Source organism: Cynocephalus volans, chromosome 10, assembly GCF_027409185.1.
Source record: "Cynocephalus volans isolate mCynVol1 chromosome 10, mCynVol1.pri, whole genome shotgun sequence".
Classification (NCBI taxonomy): domain Eukaryota; kingdom Metazoa; phylum Chordata; class Mammalia; order Dermoptera; family Cynocephalidae; genus Cynocephalus; species Cynocephalus volans.
The window spans coordinates 34594877-34612788 of NC_084469.1; the positions used below are offsets into that span (position 1 = coordinate 34594877).

The window sequence follows — 17912 nt, forward strand, 5'->3', positions numbered from 1 at the left end:
TTATGGGCTACGCAGACGACCTATCAAAGGTTGTTAGGTTTCGCTATCGTCGAAAACAACTAAAAACCAATTTTCCGACTTTCCCCACCCTCCCTCACGAAGTTGGATATGAAAAGGAGTAGGAGATAGTAATCATAATATGAAGATTGGTTCTCCAAAAGTTACTTTCGGAAATAACAGAGGAAGAGCCGAGACAATTACAAAGATAGCTATTCACGAAATGTGTTGCTACGTTGAAGGCGGCCGCTGACACCAAAACAAAGTAGTACCCAAGTGGCGGAAACTGTCTCCAGAAAGAGGTAAAAAAGACAAGAAGATGTTTGGAGAGACGTACAGAACGTTTATGTTCCAGGAATGAGGGGACCAATACGGACTTGAGACGATCCAAAAGGCAGGGCCTCCGCTGGCGCGGAGGAACACTTCTAAGGTTTCTGCGAGATCCTGTGACTCAGAGGGCGGAGCGTCACGTGGCGGGTGCGAGGAAGTAGCGCCGGCTGCGGGAAAGAGGGCGCTGGGAGGTGGAGCCCGCCCGGGCGAGAGCGGGAGGCCGGCCCCGCCCGGGACAGCCGAGTCCTGGGCGCCAGCCGCCTGGGGGCAGTGCCCGCTCAGCCCGTCCATGTCAGTCCCCCAGGCGAAGCCCAGCCTCCTCCACCTACAGGCCCTTTCGGGAGTCCGAGTTTCTCTTTTCATCCTCCCGTATCCTACTGCTCTGAATCTGTCCTTTCACTCCCCGCCACGGCGCCCATCCTCTCACTCAGACCCTTCCCGCCAAAGCATCTGGCTTTGATGACGTTCACTACCCTACCCCCATACTCATCACCACTTTTCGCCCTACCACTCAGGCCCAACAGCAGTCTCTTCCCCCTCTGCCTCGGGGACAGGATGGACGTGAACAAAGTCCCTTCCCTTCATTTCCCAAAACCCCAGAGAAGGACCTAGGACAGCTTTGGTTTCAAAGTTATAATACATGGTTTAAAAGAGGAAAAGAAAAAAAGGAGAGAAAGCTCGTTACAGGTCTGAGGGAATCTAGGGAGAGAAAAATAGAGGGAAAGTAAGGGGAGGGAACAAGTTAAGGGAAAATCCGGTGGCCCAAAATCCCAGTCTCCCACCCACAGCCCAGCCCATGGAGCAGGAGTGAAGAATTAGATCTGTTTTGTACAAGAGTTTTTTAAAAAAATCAAATCACAACAAAGCTGACTTGGCTTCTCTTTGAGCCTTCCAGATCACCGTACATCTGTCTGTCTCCCTCTGGCCAGTCTTGCCTCTCCACCACAGACACTGTTTCAGCTCTCCTAGGCCTCCGTTTGTGTCCCAGTTTCCATGGAGTGTGAACACGAAGTTAAAGTGAGGCTGCTTCAGAGTCTGACCCATGTGTCCATCCAGACTCCAAGTGGAGTGTAGGGCTCCCAGGGCAGAGAGGGGTGGGAGGGGCAGCCCCTGCCCAGGCAGTCCTCACATTGGACAGGGCATAAGATGGCATCCCAAGGCCTTGCCCTCCCTTTCCCCCCCACCCCAACTCAGGTGGAGGGGGAGCGGCTGTCACCAGAGCCTATGTTGGTGAAGGTTTCGGCTCAGCACGGAACGAACATCAGCGGTGAACCTGGGATGACAATAACTTGCATTGGTAGGGTACCTTATAGTTGATATCCTCACAACACTAGTGTTAAGTTTCCTAACTAGAGATATGAGGCAGAAATTATCACCATTTTCATATGCTGAGACAGATTCAATTTGCCCAAAACCCAATGCCTAAAAGTGATGAGCTCTGGAGTAAGGATATCTGAGTCCAAATGCATGCTAAGTTCTTAAGAGAAGAGATAAGTAAGTACAACAGGACCAACTTTTTTTATTCCCTCTTGGGATTCCCCATCTCCTTTCCTCAGAAATGCAAGTGTCTAGGCTGGCCGGTTAGGTCAGTTGGTCACAGCACAGTGTTGATAACCAAAATCAAGAGTTCAGATCCCCTACCCACCAGCTGCCATAAAAAGAAAAAGAAATCTGAGTGTCTAGAGCCCACTTTCCTTACCTGAGGGCATCCAGCATGGGGAGCAGGTTGAGAAGGGCTGTGTCACTGGGGTCACTGAACCAGGATTTGATGGGGATGGCATTGTCTAGGGTGGGAAAAATGCACATGAGAAGAAACAAATAATTCAAGAGATATTGGGTGCTTTTCCGTTACTGGGGAAATGGAGCAGGAATTATTACTTAAAAATATCACCTCCCCCAGCCCAAAGTCAACAAGCTAAGTAAAACCTTCCTGATTTATCCTCAAATAAAATTTAATCACCAGGTTTCATATTAGTATGGAGCTTCTAGTCAAAGTCATTGCCATTGTGCATCACTTGAAAAAAATTTGATATGAAAAATCTGATTTATGAAATGGACATATAGGGTGGAGAATGTTTTGCATTTGGACCTAAAGTAAACCAGGGAATCCCAGCTCTCAAGGACCAAGGCCCAGATCTCCTGCCTCCTAGTTCCCTACTTTCAAAATACTTTCTCAGAGGCCGAGCCCGTGGCGCACTCGGGAGAGTGCGGCGCTGGGAGCGCGGCGACGCTCCCGCCACGGGTTCAGATCCTATATAGGAATGGCCGGTGCACTCACTGGCTGAGTGCCGGTCACGAAAAAGACAAAAACAAAAACAAAAAAAAACAAACAAACAAAAAAATACTTTCTCAGGACCATGTCCTGGTCCTGCCAGACTCACCACCTTCCCCCATACCTTCCCCCATACCTGGATGGCTCCTGTAAGCCCCTGGTGAGTTATCCAGGATCACAATGCTGGAGAGGTCACTGTGGACCACAGAAAGGTCCTTGATGTAGCTGCCCAACTCCAAAGTGCAGTGCTGAAAGGCAGGGGATTATGCAGTATACCTCCCCCACACCCCTTCTGGGGCAATTGCCTCAAACGCAGCTCCCTCCCTGATGGTCTGCCTCCCAAGCCTCCCATGCCTGGATTCTAGGCTCTTACCTGTCTGTAGTATCTCCTCTTGAGAATGCTTCTGCTATTATCCAGTTTATCTGCCACAGCAGAGCCATAAATCTCCATGCTTGCTGTAAATACCACCAGCTCGTACCACTGGCTTACCTGAAATTAGATTGGGGGAGAAGGAAGTGTCACACGAGGTGATCATACATTTAGACATTCAGTTCTCTTTCACTACGAACCCAGCCTGTCCTTCAGGCCTTCCAGCAACATCAAATGTCTCTGGGAACACAATTCTGAACCTCCCCAAACCTCCAAACTCAGCGTCTGAGACACCCTACACCCTTAAGATTCAGAGATGCAAAAACAAAAGAGCTGGATGCCTGTGGAAGAATACACTGATAACAGTAACACCAAGGTCAAGGGTTCAGACCCCAGCACTGGCCAGCTACCCCTCACCCCCCAAAAAAAGAATTACATCAGTACAACAAATGAACTTCAACTCCTAAAAACCATTCTCCTACCATCCTGTAGCCTCCCCTCTCCAAAACTGCCCTCATCCATTCTCCTCACCCCTTCTTCCAAATCCCCTAACTTCCCAGGGCCCTAAAACCATTCCTTCATCACAGAGCTCCCTTTAGCTCCCGCAAACTCACCACTTCTAAGAAGAAATCCACATGGGGCCTTTTATGTACAAAAAACCGGACAGGATGTTTGTCTATTACCACCTGTAGAGGAACAGGGAAGGGCTGGGGGAAGTCCTTAGCAACGTAACACAGGCCTAGAAGACACCCCACCCACCCACCTCCCACCACCTGCTTCCCTACTTCAGGCTGACACTGGGGCCAAGGGATGGGGACTAGATGCTATGGACTGGAAAAGGGAGTCCAGGTCTGGGCAGAGAAACAGATGTAACCATTTCATCACTCCCCACCCCCACACACCTTGAGGATGAAGTCAGGAGGCGTTCCAGGCCGGACTGTGGGCCTCAGGACCCCATCATGGTGGGAATGAATAAGTGTCTCATCCAGATCCAGCACCAGGATCTTCCTCTTCACCTGGGCTGAACCACAATGGGAAGGAATAACACCAACTGATTCCAGCCCAGAGATGGAACCCTACTTCACTTTAAAGGAGTCTTCCCAGCCGCATACTCACCTAGCCGATTCCGGGACACAGGAGATAAGGGAAGGATATCATATCGCACAGTTTGGTACTGAATTATCTAAGAATAGGAAGAGAGTGGATTAGAACCCTTGATAAGAAAATCTTCCCCAGTAACAGATAACACGTATTGAAAATTTACCATATGCACATGTATGTGATTTATGATTATTTCATCTAAACCTCAAAACAACCCTAATAATATTACTATCCCTGTTTTAAGGATGAAAAAAACTGAGGTTTGGAGAGATTAAATACCTTGCCTGAGGCCACGTAGCTAGGAATTATCTTATTTGCCTCCCCAATTAGAATGAAAACTCCATGAGAACATGGATTTTGTCTCGATCACGGCTGTATTCCCAGTGCCTAGAACACTGTAGCAAGGGTGGTCAGTTAATATTAGTAGAATCAATGAAGCAGTGGAACCAGGATTGCCCCCATCGAGTCTGACCCAAGAACCTGCGCTCTTAACCAAGACATCATCCTGCTAAACTGAGCAAAGAAACACATGGGCCCCCACCTTCATCCCAAGAATACTTTGAGACATATAAGAACAGACCAATTATCTTGATTTGGACATCACATATTACAGGTATTGATGTTCGATGCTGTACCCCACAGGTATGTACAATCAACTATGTTCCAATAAAAAATAAATTTTAAAAATAAACAGATTATTCTGAGGCAACTCCCATCATCTCACACCGGGAACTGAGAGCCTGATTCCTCAGTGGACAAGGAGTAGGCATCAGGAGAGGAGGTCCTCGGGTTATTAAGGAGATTAGAGGAGGGAATCCAGAGGTTGTCAGGTCAGCTAAGTTCCTCTGGCTGGGGGCCACCAGGCCTATTTTAACCAACCACCTGTCCACTTCTGTCTCTACTAGCCAAGTCACAAGTTGCAGAGACCTCAGCCCTCTGAACAGGCTCCTTATCCTGGTACCCAGGGCAAGGCAGAGAACACTGGAAAGCCCCACCTGCCAGGCTGACTGACAGGGCATGGAGAAATTCAGAGTGAAGTAAGGGCTGTGAGTGAGAGGTGAAGAAGGGACAAGGACGTCACCACCTAAGCCTTCCAACTCTGCTTCTTCAGGCTTTCCCTAGAGGCTTCTATTTCTTAATACTCAGATCTTCCCAAGCAAAATCTGGCAATTCCCTCTTCTGCTCTTTTCTTCTAAGGCACAAACGCACTTCAGTCCATCCCTAGGCCCCAAGCCACACCAGAACCAGGCTCCCTGCCTGCAACCAAAGGGCCCTCTCCCCCTAATCCCAAGGCATCTGCCCTTCTTTTCTCCCTGGGTCGTGCTGAGGGCTGAAACAGCTCGGGTGTCCTGTCCTGCTATCTCAGGTTGCACATGCTGGGCATGTAGGGAATGCTCCAAGCATCTGCCAGAAGCCGACGGGGGAAAAAAAACAGATTGGTAGGGAAGGGAGGATAAAAGGCTGTGGGGTCAGTGCTACCCAAAGGAGAGCAATTTTGGAAGTACACTCGCAAAACTGATGTGTTAGGGCATATGCTCAGAACAAGGGCAGTCAACACATAAAGAAAACCCCAGGAGATAGCCCCACACGTCTCAGCATCTCTGACCCCAAATTTTTCTTGGCTCCTAGCTCTTGTCTCAGGGGTATAGACCTGCCTACAACCACAACCATCCAGAACAGTCCTCACCCTGAATCAGGAAGTGGAAGGAGTAGACTGAAAAAGGAGAGAATGAATCCAAGGCCAGGACCATTCCCCCAAATCCATTAGGTCAACCATCATTACAACCCAGGGCTTTCTGGAAATTCCCTTGACCTAGGCTGCCTCTACCTTGTTTTATTCTTTCAAATTTTATTGAGATATGCAGAGTACAGACTGGAGAACCTCTGTATCCTAGGTCACTGAATTCTTCCCAGACTCCTTCAGAGGATTCTCCTCAGTGGTGATAACACAGGGGGACGTTCATTAAACTATGTTAGCTAAAGTAGCTTTGACTTGTAGAAAAGCTATGGGGGAGGAAACCCAGAGATGCTCAGGTACATCCACAGTCTCTGTTCCCCACAATATTCCTCACAATGCTAGAGTCTCCTAGGGAAACAAGTGTGCCCTCAGATTAATGCCCTGCAACTGATCAGAGCCATCTTCCGACAGGGACACTCGAACTTTAATGTGCTCCCTCCCACAAGTAGAGAAGCCCATCATAAAAGCATATTTTTTAGTCCCAGGGTCTCAATAAATCCAGCTACCCACACTCACACTAAGAAATAAGTTTTCAGGGCCTTTTTGGAGGAGTTCCCTTAAAGCGAACCACAGGGGTTTCTCCTTCACATCCAGGGCTTTTCCCAAGTTCCCATACTTGTTTCTCACATTTGTCCTCCCACTCACCCCCCACCCTTGACACATAAGTGTGTCTCTCCCTTGTTATGGCACCAAACACATACAGAGGTTCCAATAAGAGGGTCTTTCATAATCAACACCAACAGATCTGGCTGCCATCAAACAGGTGTCTCCTGCCTCTCGGTTTCTTTAGCAACTCCAGCTTTCTCGAAGAGCGCCCACCCACCACCCAGCCCCCAAGAGTTGCCAAATCCTAGCTCATCTAGGCCCATCAAAACCCCCCAGATCTCGGCTCTACTCCAAGGGTCTCCCTCCTCCCCACCCCACGCCTCGTTCAGGGTGTCCTAACTCTATCAGGAAAAGCCCCCACCAGGACTTCCTTCCTAGACACAAACAGAGGCCCAACACTTTCCAAAAACCCGTGAGCATCGCGGCCAGTGGTCCCCACCACCGCCAGCGCCCACCAATCTCACCGTGCGGATCTGCCTCCGCAAAAGGTAAATGAAGAAGCTCCAGAGCTTGGCGGCGAAGGCCACGAACGTGCGCAGCCCCAGCAGACACTGCGTCCGCATCATCCCGATGACCCCGGCACCGCCGGCCCCGGGGCCCCCGCGGCCCAGCTCCGCCAGCCCCCCGGGGGCAGCCCCCCGCCTCCGGGAGGGGGAACGGGGGCCCCGAGTGGTAGGAAAAACTGCAGAGAGGGGGACGGAGCAGGCAGCTCAAAAAGCCACCCCCGGCAAGGGGAAAGCCCAGCGGAACGGGGAGCTGGGGGACAGGCGTGGGCAGCCCGCAGGGGCCCACATGGGCGGGGAGTGGCACCGACCGTTTCGCGGAGGTTGTGGGCCGAGACAGGTCGGCCTAGGACGGGGTCCTCCGAGACCCGGAGGGAAAGGGATGGAGAATTGGGGGAGGGGTAGTGGGGGAGGGGGCTAGGGAAAGGGAGGGAGGGAGAAGGGAGGGGGAGGGGAAGGGGGGAAGCAGAGAGTGACCTGCTGCGCAGGCGCGCTAGGGGGCTGCCCGCGGGGAAGGGGCGGGCGGGGGCAGCAGCGCGCGAAGGGCTGTGGCGGCGAAGACGCCGGCTAAGCGAAAGAGAGGGGAAGGGGAGGGGGAGCCGAAGGGTGCAGAGCGCTGAGCTGGAGCGGCCTCCCCCTCCCCGAAGTCGGGGGGTCCCTAGCCGCTGGGGAGCGGGGTTGCAGCCTCTGCAGCTGGATTTCCCACTCTGACAGGCGCCATTTTACCGCCCAGAGGGCTCCCTCCTCCTCTCTTCCTCCCTCCTCTTCCCCTCTGACACTACTTCCGGTAGTGACGTGTGTTCACGTAACCGGCACTAATGTTCCCCTACTCGGTCTATGGGGGTAGGGATAAGGAAAGCCGAGAGTGCGCCGAATAAGGCTGCACAATCACGCACGCGCGGAAGGTGACTGCGGGACCGGGTCTTGGCCGTAGCAGGCCCCGCCTCGGACGGCGTAAGCGGGACGGAATGACGTCGTTTCCTCCGTAGCTAGTCCGGTAAGGGGGCTCGCGCGGCCTCCTCCCCCTCCCAGCGACGAGTACCCCAACGGCTCTTCCCGCCCCAGCCACGGTGAAAAGGCAGATACGGGGGCATCATCCCTACGTCTGTGCACTGGATCTCTGGAGGGGCTCCTGCGCATGAGCTCCCCTGGGAATACTGAACTTAATCACCTCTCATTCCAGACTGCCTGGTCTTAGTGGGAGGAATCATAAATACCCCGCCCCTTTCGCCCGGAGGGAGCTGGCAGTGGACTGTGACGCCATCAGAAGGCGCCGGAGGAGGGTTGGGACTCGAGTCGGAGATGTTAGAGTCGCTGTTGGCCCTTGGCGGCCTGGTGCTGCTTCGGGGTGAGGGCTAGAGGCACATGGGGTTCCGGGCCTGGCTCACGGAGGGAGGAAGGGCCATGGGTCACAGGCTAGGGCTGGAAGTTGCGACGGGTTTGTGATGGGGAAGCCTCAGTGCTCTCACACTGTTTGTCCCCAGATTCCGTGGAGTGGGAGGGGCGCAGCCTCCTGAAGGCGCTTATCAAGAAATCTGCACTGTGGTGAGTATCCTGCAGCGTCTCCTGGTCCTGCCCTGTGCCTCACTCTTTGATATTCCTTCCTCATCTCTGCCTCAGTGGGGAGCAAGTCCACATCCTGAGCTGTGAAGTGAGCGAGGAAGAGTTTCGTGAAGGCTTTGATTCTTATATTAACAGCCGGTGAGTACAAATTGGAACGGACTTCATTAGATGTGGGACCTATCAACCTAAAAGAAGAAACCGTGACAAAAATTATAAGACACTGTGCTTATTTGGGCCAAGGTTGAAGTCTGCAGCCTGGGAAACACAAATCCCAGCTGCCTTGGATATGTGCTCCACTGGCAACAATAACAGATTTTAAAGGGAGAAGTTAAGGGTCAGTTCTAAAGTTGTTTGCCAAGAATTTACATTGCTCCACTAAAATAACATGAGCTACTAATTGCCTATACATGGCTCTGTGTATCATAAATTCCAGGAACATTGCAACAAGAAAGTGAGGGTTATACTGTACAACTAGTGCTAACATGTATACTTGTTGGTGGTGGCACCTGGCCTGGAAATCGCTGCCAGAATGTGCTTTTTAGAAAAATTCTCTGTATGTGTGCTCAGACAAATGTGAAGGAGACGTGACTGAAGCCTCATGCTGATCTCCGTGCCTGTTTTAGCAAACCTCGTGTTCCTTAGATTGGTCTAAGTCACTTTTCTTTCTCTGACCTCTGTTGCTAAGAGACTTCCTTTACAACGACAAGCGTAGAATCTGGTATGTAGTACCAGTTACTTAAATATTCATTGAAGGAATGGATATGGGTCTTCCAGGAGCTAAGAATTAGTAAGAGGAATGATGAGGAATGGTATTTGGGGAACCTGAAGCAGAGACCTTAGAAGTTGAGAAAGAAATGTAATAAAAGGCAGATAGTACAATTTAGCACTAGAGGCAGTACTGGAGGATGAGAATAAACATGCTCTGCTCTTTGAGTTATTGAGAATCTGGTGGTACTTAATTCACGCGTGGATTCCAAACTTGCATCAATACTGACTGCAAACTACTGAGGGATTTGTCCTAGAGATAAAGAGAACAGCATGTGCAAAATTAAGGAGGTGTGATAAAGCATATCTGTTCATGGGAAGTGGAGCTTCCTGCAATACCTGAAATCAGGTAAATAAAGAGATACCTGATTGTAAAAGGTCTTACGGAGCATGAAAAGGAGTTTAGGTGCAGTGGGGAGTCATTTGAAAATTTAGGAAGAGAGGGATAACATCATCTGTTAGAAACACTAGTCCAGTGACCGCCCTCTAGAGAGCAGATTGGAAGGGGACAGCCTGGAGACAGGCAGACTAGGTGGGAAGGCTATGATAGTAATCCAGTTTCACTCATTGGGTGTGTATGTAGTGAGCACCAACCATAAACCAGGTGCTGTGCTAGGCACTGCAGACACAGCAGTGAGTAAGACAGACCTGTTTCCTGCCCTAAAGAATCTTAGAGAATAATGGTAGGAGGTGGCAGAGGCCTGGCTTAAGGCAGCCGCAGTAGGGATGGACAGTTTAAATCGTAAGAGAAAAAAATAATAAAACAAATGTGAAAAGATTTTAGTGAGTAGAATTCTCAAGACTTATTGACTGATATGGAGTAGAGGAAAGTATCCAGATAAAGAAGTCCCTGAACCCACCTATGTGCGTGGTCAGGATAGATTGAGAACCATTAATAGAATGCTTTCTACTTCCTGGTCTGGGCAGCCCAGGAGATGATAGTTTGTATCTGTCTGTTGAGCTCTAATTTTGTATCAGCCATTGTGATGGGGGTGGTGCATGTGTTAAGATCTCATTCACAAGAGAATCAAAGATAGAAAGGAGGTGTCTGGGGAAAAGTTCTACAATAAAGCTTTTCCAGGGTTTCTAGCCCGTGCTTATCTACATTTCCTGAGCTGTTATTTTTATCTGTAGTTAGTACCCCATGACTTGATTCTTCACTTTCTCTAAGCTGTTCTATAGACAGGAATCAGTCTCATGTCTATTACTTTCTCCTTATCCATCCGGAGAATGATTTAGTATGTCAAGGACTGTGCTAAAGGCCAAGAGATTAGCATCCCATTTCTGGAATGGAGAAACTGAGTCTTAGAGAGATTAAGTAATTTACCATTTAGGTGACCTTGGGCAAGGAGCAAAGCCAAGCTTGGAGCTCAGGCTGTTTGAAAACAATGTTTGTGCTCTCAGTCATTGTATGCTATCTCTGAGTAATAACCTTTCACTAATATTTAGGATATTAATGAAAATGGAGAAAACATAGCCACAAAAATCAGAGGAAGTTGATATTGCAGGGAAAGGGCAATATTATGATGTCTTCTATTTTCTTTTTGCAGGCTTGTTTATCATGACCTCTTCAGAGACCCTCTCAACTGGTCAAAAACTGGGGAGGCCCATCCTGGGGGACCCCTGGGAGCCTTGAGAGCCATGTGTAGGAGGACAGATCCTGGTCCTGTCACCATTGCTCTCGATTCACTCAGCTGGCTGTTGCTTCACCTTCCCTGCACCACACTCTGCCAGACCCTGCATGCTCTGAGCCATCAGGACTCCTGCCTGGGTGAGACCCCTCCTTTGTTACTTCCCCTCATACATCTCCCCCTGCCAAGGGATGTGTCCCGTTTTCTTTCTACCCTAAGAAGAAACATCAAGAATCTCCAGTCAGACCTTCTCTCATCTCTTTGACTTATATTTTCTGGTTTTTGACTTCTCCTTAATGCCGTCTATGATGGCTTTTTTTATTCCCCAATTTCTTTTTTACTCACTCATTTGATTCATTCATTCATTCAACAAACATTAAATACATACAGTGTGTCAGATACTATTCTAGATAATGGAAAAATAAAGACTAACTTTGTAGTTAGGTTCCTGCTCTCAGGATCTAAAAGTCCATAAAAGATACAGGCAAACAGGCCATGAATATATAGGAATATGCATAGGGTACCTTAAGGAAGGAACTGTTTTGAAGAGCAAGGGGTCAGCCAGGCAAATTTGTCCCAGGCAGGGGCAATGGGACTAGCCCTGAGGTGCACTGTGGATACCAGAATGGCTTTGGAGTCAGACACACCCTGCTTTATGTTAAGGTGCTTGATCTCTCAGTGCTTCAGTTTCCTCTGTTAAAAAAAAAAAAAAAGTGGGGTGAGGGGATCTGGCTGGTTTAGTTCAGTTGGTTAGAGCATGGTGCTAACACCAAGGTTCAGGGTTCTATCCCTGTACCAGCCAGCTGCCAAAAAAAGGGGAGGGGTGTTGGTGATAGTATTAGGATGAGCCACTTAAAATTGCCACTTTTGTAGATTAAAAATTGTCAAATATCAGTAATTTCAATGCTTTGACATAAAAATACTGACCTTTATAAGGATTAAAATGTCATGTAAAAGTGTTTAGTGCCTGACACTCTGTAAATGCTCCCAAAAAGAGAAGGAGAAAGGGAGGGAATTAAAGACACTGATTGAGATCTTGGCAAGTTCCAAAATCTGCAGGTAGTTCAGTGTGTAAGAGATGTGGCTGAAAACTAAGTGGACACCAGATGCTGAAAGTGTTTATTTCATCCTGAAGGCTTTGAGGAGCTTCTGAAGGATTGAAGTCAGAGTGGTGCCTTGGTCAGATTTACATTGGAGGGGGCCAGCCCATGGCTCACTTGGGAGAGTGTGGTGCTGATAACACCAAAGCTGCGGGTTTGGATCCCTATATTGGGATGGCCGGTTGCTCACTTGGGAAAGCATGGTGCTGACAACACCAAGTCAAGGCTTAAGATCCCCTTACTGGTCATCTTTTTTAAAAAAAAAAGATTTACATTGGAATAATAAAGTGTATTAAGGTGTGGGCTAGAAGAGGCTCAGAGCAGGGCAGTGAGATTGGCCGAGGTAAGCCAGGATTGTGACAAAGCTGTGATGGAATGGGAGCCTCTTCTTCCCTTTCTCCTCTTTACTTTTTGCTCCCAGGCCTCCACCCTGAATGCTTCCTACTGTCCTTTGTGCCCTACATTTCTTGTCCCTCTCCAGGTGACAGCTCCCCAGTGGGGCAGGTGCATGTGTTGGGTCTGCTACATGAAGAACTTCATGGCCCAGGCCCTGTTGGAGCACTGAGCAGCCTTGCTCAGACTGAGGTGACCCTGGGCGGTGCAATGGACCGGGCCTCAGCCCACATCCTCTGTCGGAGGCCTCAACAATGTCCAACTCATCAGGTCAGGAGAAGCAATGGGGGAGGACTGGAGATTGGGGTCAAAGAGAGGTGTAGCATGATGGGAAGAGCAATAAAAAAGCTGATATGTTTGAGTACTTCCCTGTGTTTTCTGTTACTTACCTCATTTCATCTTCACAGCTACCCTGTTTTATTGTTTTATTATTCCCATTTTGCAGACTGGGAACCAAGTTTAGGGAGGTTTGAATTTAAGTTACTTACCCAAGGTTATAAAGAGTAAGTGGTAGAGGTGGTATGAATTCAAGATTGCCTGACATAGAGCTTAACCTGTGAGCTTAAACAATGAAAGATACTGGGCCGAGCCCATGGCGCACTCGCGAGAGTGCAGCTCTGGGAGCGCGGCGACGCTCCCGCCGCGGGTTCGGATCCTACATAGGACTGGCCGGTGCACTCACTGGCTGAGTGCCGGTCACGAAAAAAAGACAAAAAAAAAAAAAAAAAAAAAACAATGAAAGATACTGTCTTCCCGGAAATGGAAAAGAATTTTGAAAAGACTGGGTGTGGTTACTAGGGAGAAGAAGGAACAAGCCCATGTAGAAAAACTTTAAAGGAGGGGTTAGAAGTTGAGGGCAAGAGCTGAAAGCAGCCAGTTACATAGGTGATTGTGGGCTGAGGTTGTGAGGTCCTGAATTCTCTATGGTTTATTCAGTAAGGTGGAAAAAACCTTTTTAATTCTGCTTCTTCTCCCCAGACTCATTGGTTCTCCATCCTTCCTGACTTCAGCCTGGTTCTTCAAGAGGGGCCTCCCCTAGAGCTCAAGGCCAACCCAGATCCTCACACATCTCTGGTATCTAAGAGTAGCAGAGCCAGGACAAGGGAACAGAGCTTAGGGTCTGGCAAAAGGAGAAAGAATGAAAAAAAAAAAGAGAAAGAATAAAAACTGCAGAGGTTGAGGGTGGGGCTGGGGATTCCATGGATGGATGGGGCAGAGCAGCAGCATCCTTTGTACTTACAGGTGGACCCTACAAGTCATTTGACCTTTAACCTTCACCTGTCCAAGAAAGAAAGAGAAGCCAGAGATAGCCTGACCTTGCCCTTCCAATTCAGCTCTGAAAAGTAAGGTTGGGGTGTATGTGCTTGGATCCTTGAGTAGAGCCCAGTACCTGGGCCATAGAGAGGTGGGGCGACAGCAGGTTATTGATTAACCTCTCAGACTTTATAGGGGCTGAAGTCCACCTCCAGAAACAAATCCAGGGAGTGGTTCTCTACTTACCCGTAACCCCCCACCCCCCCAGTGGCAGAGGGCCTTTATGTTTCTTTCTCTCCATTAAAGCCTGGAGTCCCAGCTCTGTGCTTGTCCCCAGAGAACTCTGGGCCTGGACTTAGCCAGACCAGACCCTGGGGAGGTGACCCTATCTCCAGGCAACAGTGGTAGGACAGGAAGCTATAAAGGCGTGGCAAAGGCTGTTTAACAGGGCTTAGGTGCCTGGTGTTCTGTGCCAGTGTGTGGGTGGTTGAAGCAAGACTACAGCAAGATCTTTGCCCTCGAGCTGCTAAGAACTTATGGTATTGTTAGGAGAGCAATACAAAAGTATCTTTCCCAGTACGAGATGGTGCTTCAGCACTAACTAAACATGGAGGTCAAAGAAAGGGACTTGGACAAAGAAAGTGACACAGAGTTCTAAGAGAAATTGCTGAATGACACAGTCACTTGGAACAGGGTATCCAAACCTGACCCGTTAACCACCCTCACCAGCACCAATTCTTCCCCCCTCAGACAGCAGGCTCTCCTGCACTCTAGGCCAGGCCAGGCTACCAGCCACATCTTCTATGAGCCAGATGCTTACGATGACCTGGACCAAGAAGACCCAGATGATGACCTAGATATTTGACTGGCCAGATGTGACTGGACTATAATTAGAGGGGAGGGGGAAGACCTTGGGCACATCCATCTGTTATTTGTATTAGCCTTACCTTGTCCCTGCCCCTCCTTTGTTCCCTGTGTCTATGGAGACCCTGCCTTGGGAGCTATTGTGCAGCAGCTGTTCAGAACAAAGTGGGGTGAGGGCATAGGGTAAGGTAAGAGAATAGAACCCCACTCGTGCCAAATAAAATGCTTATTTTTTTATTAAAAAAAAAAAAACCTGGTAGCTATTTAAATGGGGGGGGGGGCTTACAATGGATGAGGGAGGCCAAGCACCTGAGTCTTTTAGAGTTAAGGTGTTGGGGCCTGAATAACAAAATGAAATGGGCAGGGACGGCTGTGCAAACCACTGGTGCTCTGTGTTTCCTGAACTGAAGTAGGTACACTTTAGTTTTCAAATTCCCTGCAAGGATTTGAACAGAAAGCAAGCAGAGGCCCTGAAGGGAAGAAAAAACCTACCTTCCAAAAGTTGTTTTTTATTACTATACAAAAAGCACACCCTTTCTTTTTGTTTCCCCCACCCAACAACCCAGAGAACTGTACATGGTGTTCAGGGATAGAGTGTACAGGAGGCCTTTGTCCTGCATCACACCCTTAGGCTGAGTTCTCGGCCCCAGGTCCTTTCAGGCATCTGAGCACACCTTTAACCTGTCAGGCTGAGGCAAGTGGGTCCCAGATCACACATACTCCTTGGCAGAGTTGGGCTTAGGGTAGGAGCGGGGTGCACGGTACCCAGCTTTGCTCTCAGTGCCAGGACAGGACCAAGACAGCAATGCACCTCCCAGGAGGACCAGAGCAGACCCTGCCCAGCCAATAAAGATGGCAGGACCAAACTCGTACCTGTGGAGAGAAGGGATTGGGGTCAGAAATGCTGGTCTGCCGCTACCTCCTCCCTATTCCAGGACTCCAGACCTGTTCCCTCAGGAGGCAAGACTCCCAGACTTACTTCAAATTTGTGGGGACGGAGGAGCTATAAAAGTCTGTGACAATCTGATTCCCATACCAGGAGCAAGCTATCAAGGCAGCAAGACCTGGAGAGAGAGTAAGGATTCCAATATTGTGAGCCCCCCAACCAGCACCTTGCCCACCTTCACTCTGGGGTAGGAGAGGAGAGCCTCCGGTCCCGCCTTGGACCTGTGGCTCACCTGCTACGATGAAAATGATGCCCCCGGTCATGGCTATACGGGCCTTCTTCACTTTGTCGTCTCCCCCACAGCGCGTGCACTTCATGCCCATCGTGGCCACAAACATAGCCAGGAAGCCCAGCACCAGGGATATCACCATGAGGGCTCGAGTGGCCTGCAAGGCCGCTGCGGGGAAGGGGAAAGGACGCCGTCATTGCTTTAGCCTTCGCGCCGCCGGCCGCGCCCATTAACCCCCCGGACCCTCGTCTGCCGGGCGCTGGGCTGCGCGATCGGCCTGGGGCCCCCTGTGTGTCCAAGGCCCGGCCCTGAGGCGGCAGTTCCCGCCCCTCGCGACACCGCGGCCGTCCTGCTCCCGCCCCGCCCTCTGCTCAAGGACCCGCCCGGGGCGCCAGGGTTTCGATGAAACTGTCCCGAAGCGGGGGAAGGGTGAAAGGGGGCCGCGAAGAGGCGCGGAGGCAGCGGCCGGAGTCCCCGGACTGGCCGCACATCCCGGCCCGCGTCCCAGCGCTGACTCCGCTATCGAGGCCACGGGGTTTGTGGCTTCGGCTAATCGGCCGATAAGATTAGAGGCCGCAGGCGGCGACCCACGTCTGACAGACGGCACGGCCCAAAGGTCCTCGGCGCCTCCTCTGCCCCGCGCCCCCTTTTGTCGAGAGAAAAGGGCGGGAGATGACGGAGGCCATTCAAGCACAGGGCGGTGGGGGAGGGGACGACCCCGGCCTAGGACTCGGCTTCCCCAAGCTCCAGAGGAGGCTCGGCTGCGGGCGAAAGAGGAGCTCAGGCGGCCGGGGTGCGGGCCCGCGTGCAGCCGCCAGAACCCCGGCCCCTCTGCCCCGGCCCGACCGCTTCCGCTTCCTCCTGCTCCCCGGCCACTCAGGGCGCCCCCCTTGGCCCGGCCCCTCACCCCGGCCCGCCACCTTGGCCTGGGGCGCGTCCGCCCCGTCGGTCCCGCGGCCTTACCGGACAAGGAGAGCACCGAGTCGTACGTCTTGCAGCTCATCATGCCCGTGCTCTGCGTGACGCAGTCCATCCACAGCCCCTTGTACATCGCCTGGGCCGTGATGATGTTGTCGCCCGCGTACGAGCTCATCTGCCACTGCGGGATGGCGGTGCAGGCTATCAGGCCCACCCAGCCCAGCACAGCCATGGCAAAGCCCAGCAACTGCAAGCCCGAATTGGCCATTTCCGCCCTCAGAAAAGACTGGGGGCGCCGGGCGGGCGACCCTACAGTAGAGCAAACAAAACTTGGGGGTCAGACCCACGAAAACAACTTGGAGTGGAGTTTTAAATCACCCCCCCAAAAAAGTTTTTGGACAGGTGACTGCAAATCTTCTTGTCACCCGAAATAACTAACACAAATCGACCCCTCCGGTGGAGCGAGCGATGGCCTCACAGCAGAGAACAGCTACGCCCGGAGGAGGGCTTCCAACAAAAGCGGTCCCCGAAGGCCGGGCGGTTACCCCCGCGCTTTCCGCGACCCTACCCCCACAAAAGGTGGGGGGGCCGAAGGGGCGCGGTCCTGTCGGCCCGAGGCTGCGGTGTGCGGGAGAGGTTGCTGGGCGGTGAGCCGGCAGGTGCGGGCGGACAGGTGCAGCGCACCTGAGTATATATGTAGGGCGTCGGGGGCGCGCCCCCTCCCCCGCGGGCAACGGGAGCGCGGGAAGGAGGGCGGGACCGGAGAGGCGGCCGAAGGTGACCTGACGTCACCGAAGGGACACTCACCTGAACCGGAAGTCCTGGCCCCCACCCCTCCTTGCCCAGGTGAAGAGGAAGAAACCTGAGCACCAGGGTCACACCCCTTACTTTCCCGATTTTGACCGCCGGTAGGGAGGAGTCCCAAACTCTGAGTCAGCCCCTCCGGACTGGACTTCCCCCGGGCACCAGGGTGCCCCTTCCTCTCTTCCCAACAGGTGCGCCTGGGACGCTGCAGAGCCAGAGATGGGAAAAGCCCCTACCCGGCCTGGGCGCCGCCCTGCCCTCGACAGTTTCTGACCTAAGTGCTCTTTGTCCGGCTCTACTTTCGCCCCCTTCCTCTGCCGTTTCTCTTCTGTCTCCTACCCTAGCCGATCCCACGCTCAGGGGCTCTGGCCCAATCCCTGAGAGTCATCCCTTTCAGCAGCCCTCTTGGAGTTTCCACTCCAAGAAACACCTTCCCAGCACCCTAACTCCTTCACTGTCTAGGGTCTCGGGTTCTGCTCTCCAACAGACACCGGGCTTCTGGGCCTGGCTCCCCAACAACTGCCATCT

The 17912-nt window shown here is 51.4% G+C and overlaps 3 protein-coding genes across 5 annotated transcripts; 1 reads left to right on the plus strand and 2 right to left on the minus strand.

Moving 5' to 3' along the window:
• Positions 1–945: 945 nt before the first annotated feature.
• CTDNEP1 (CTD nuclear envelope phosphatase 1) lies at positions 946–7706 on the minus strand. The gene is made up of 8 exons (XM_063109158.1): positions 6879–7706; positions 4086–4152; positions 3872–3990; positions 3584–3655; positions 2973–3089; positions 2736–2847; positions 2027–2111; positions 946–1600 (listed from the first exon to the last, which is right to left on the minus strand). Exons 1-8 carry the CDS (start codon positions 6978–6980, stop codon positions 1540–1542), a joined length of 735 nt encoding a protein of 244 aa, XP_062965228.1. The 5' UTR covers positions 6981–7706; the 3' UTR covers positions 946–1539.
• A 13-nt stretch (positions 7707–7719) lies between these two features.
• Positions 7720–14708, plus strand: ELP5 (elongator acetyltransferase complex subunit 5). Of its 2 annotated transcripts, none has more exons than XM_063109155.1 (9): positions 7720–7914; positions 8101–8265; positions 8402–8462; positions 8538–8618; positions 10796–11016; positions 12458–12639; positions 13348–13443; positions 13612–13712; positions 14374–14708. In XM_063109155.1, the coding sequence occupies exons 2-9, from the start codon at positions 8220–8222 to the stop codon at positions 14486–14488; spliced, it is 903 nt and encodes a 300-aa protein (XP_062965225.1). In that variant the 5' UTR covers positions 7720–7914; positions 8101–8219; the 3' UTR covers positions 14489–14708. The 2 variants fall into 2 exon arrangements, with proteins under 2 accessions (XP_062965225.1, XP_062965226.1); XM_063109156.1 differs by having other exon boundaries at positions 7907–7987.
• Positions 14709–14821: 113 nt separating this feature from the next.
• On the minus strand, positions 14822–16848 carry CLDN7 (claudin 7). Of its 2 annotated transcripts, XM_063112355.1 has the most exons (4): positions 16626–16848; positions 15666–15830; positions 15467–15551; positions 14822–15360 (listed from the first exon to the last, which is right to left on the minus strand). In XM_063112355.1, the coding sequence occupies exons 1-4, from the start codon at positions 16846–16848 to the stop codon at positions 15198–15200; spliced, it is 636 nt and encodes a 211-aa protein (XP_062968425.1). In that variant the 3' UTR covers positions 14822–15197. The 2 variants fall into 2 exon arrangements, with proteins under 2 accessions (XP_062968425.1, XP_062968426.1); XM_063112356.1 differs by lacking the exon at positions 15467–15551.
• Positions 16849–17912: the final 1064 nt, after the last annotated feature.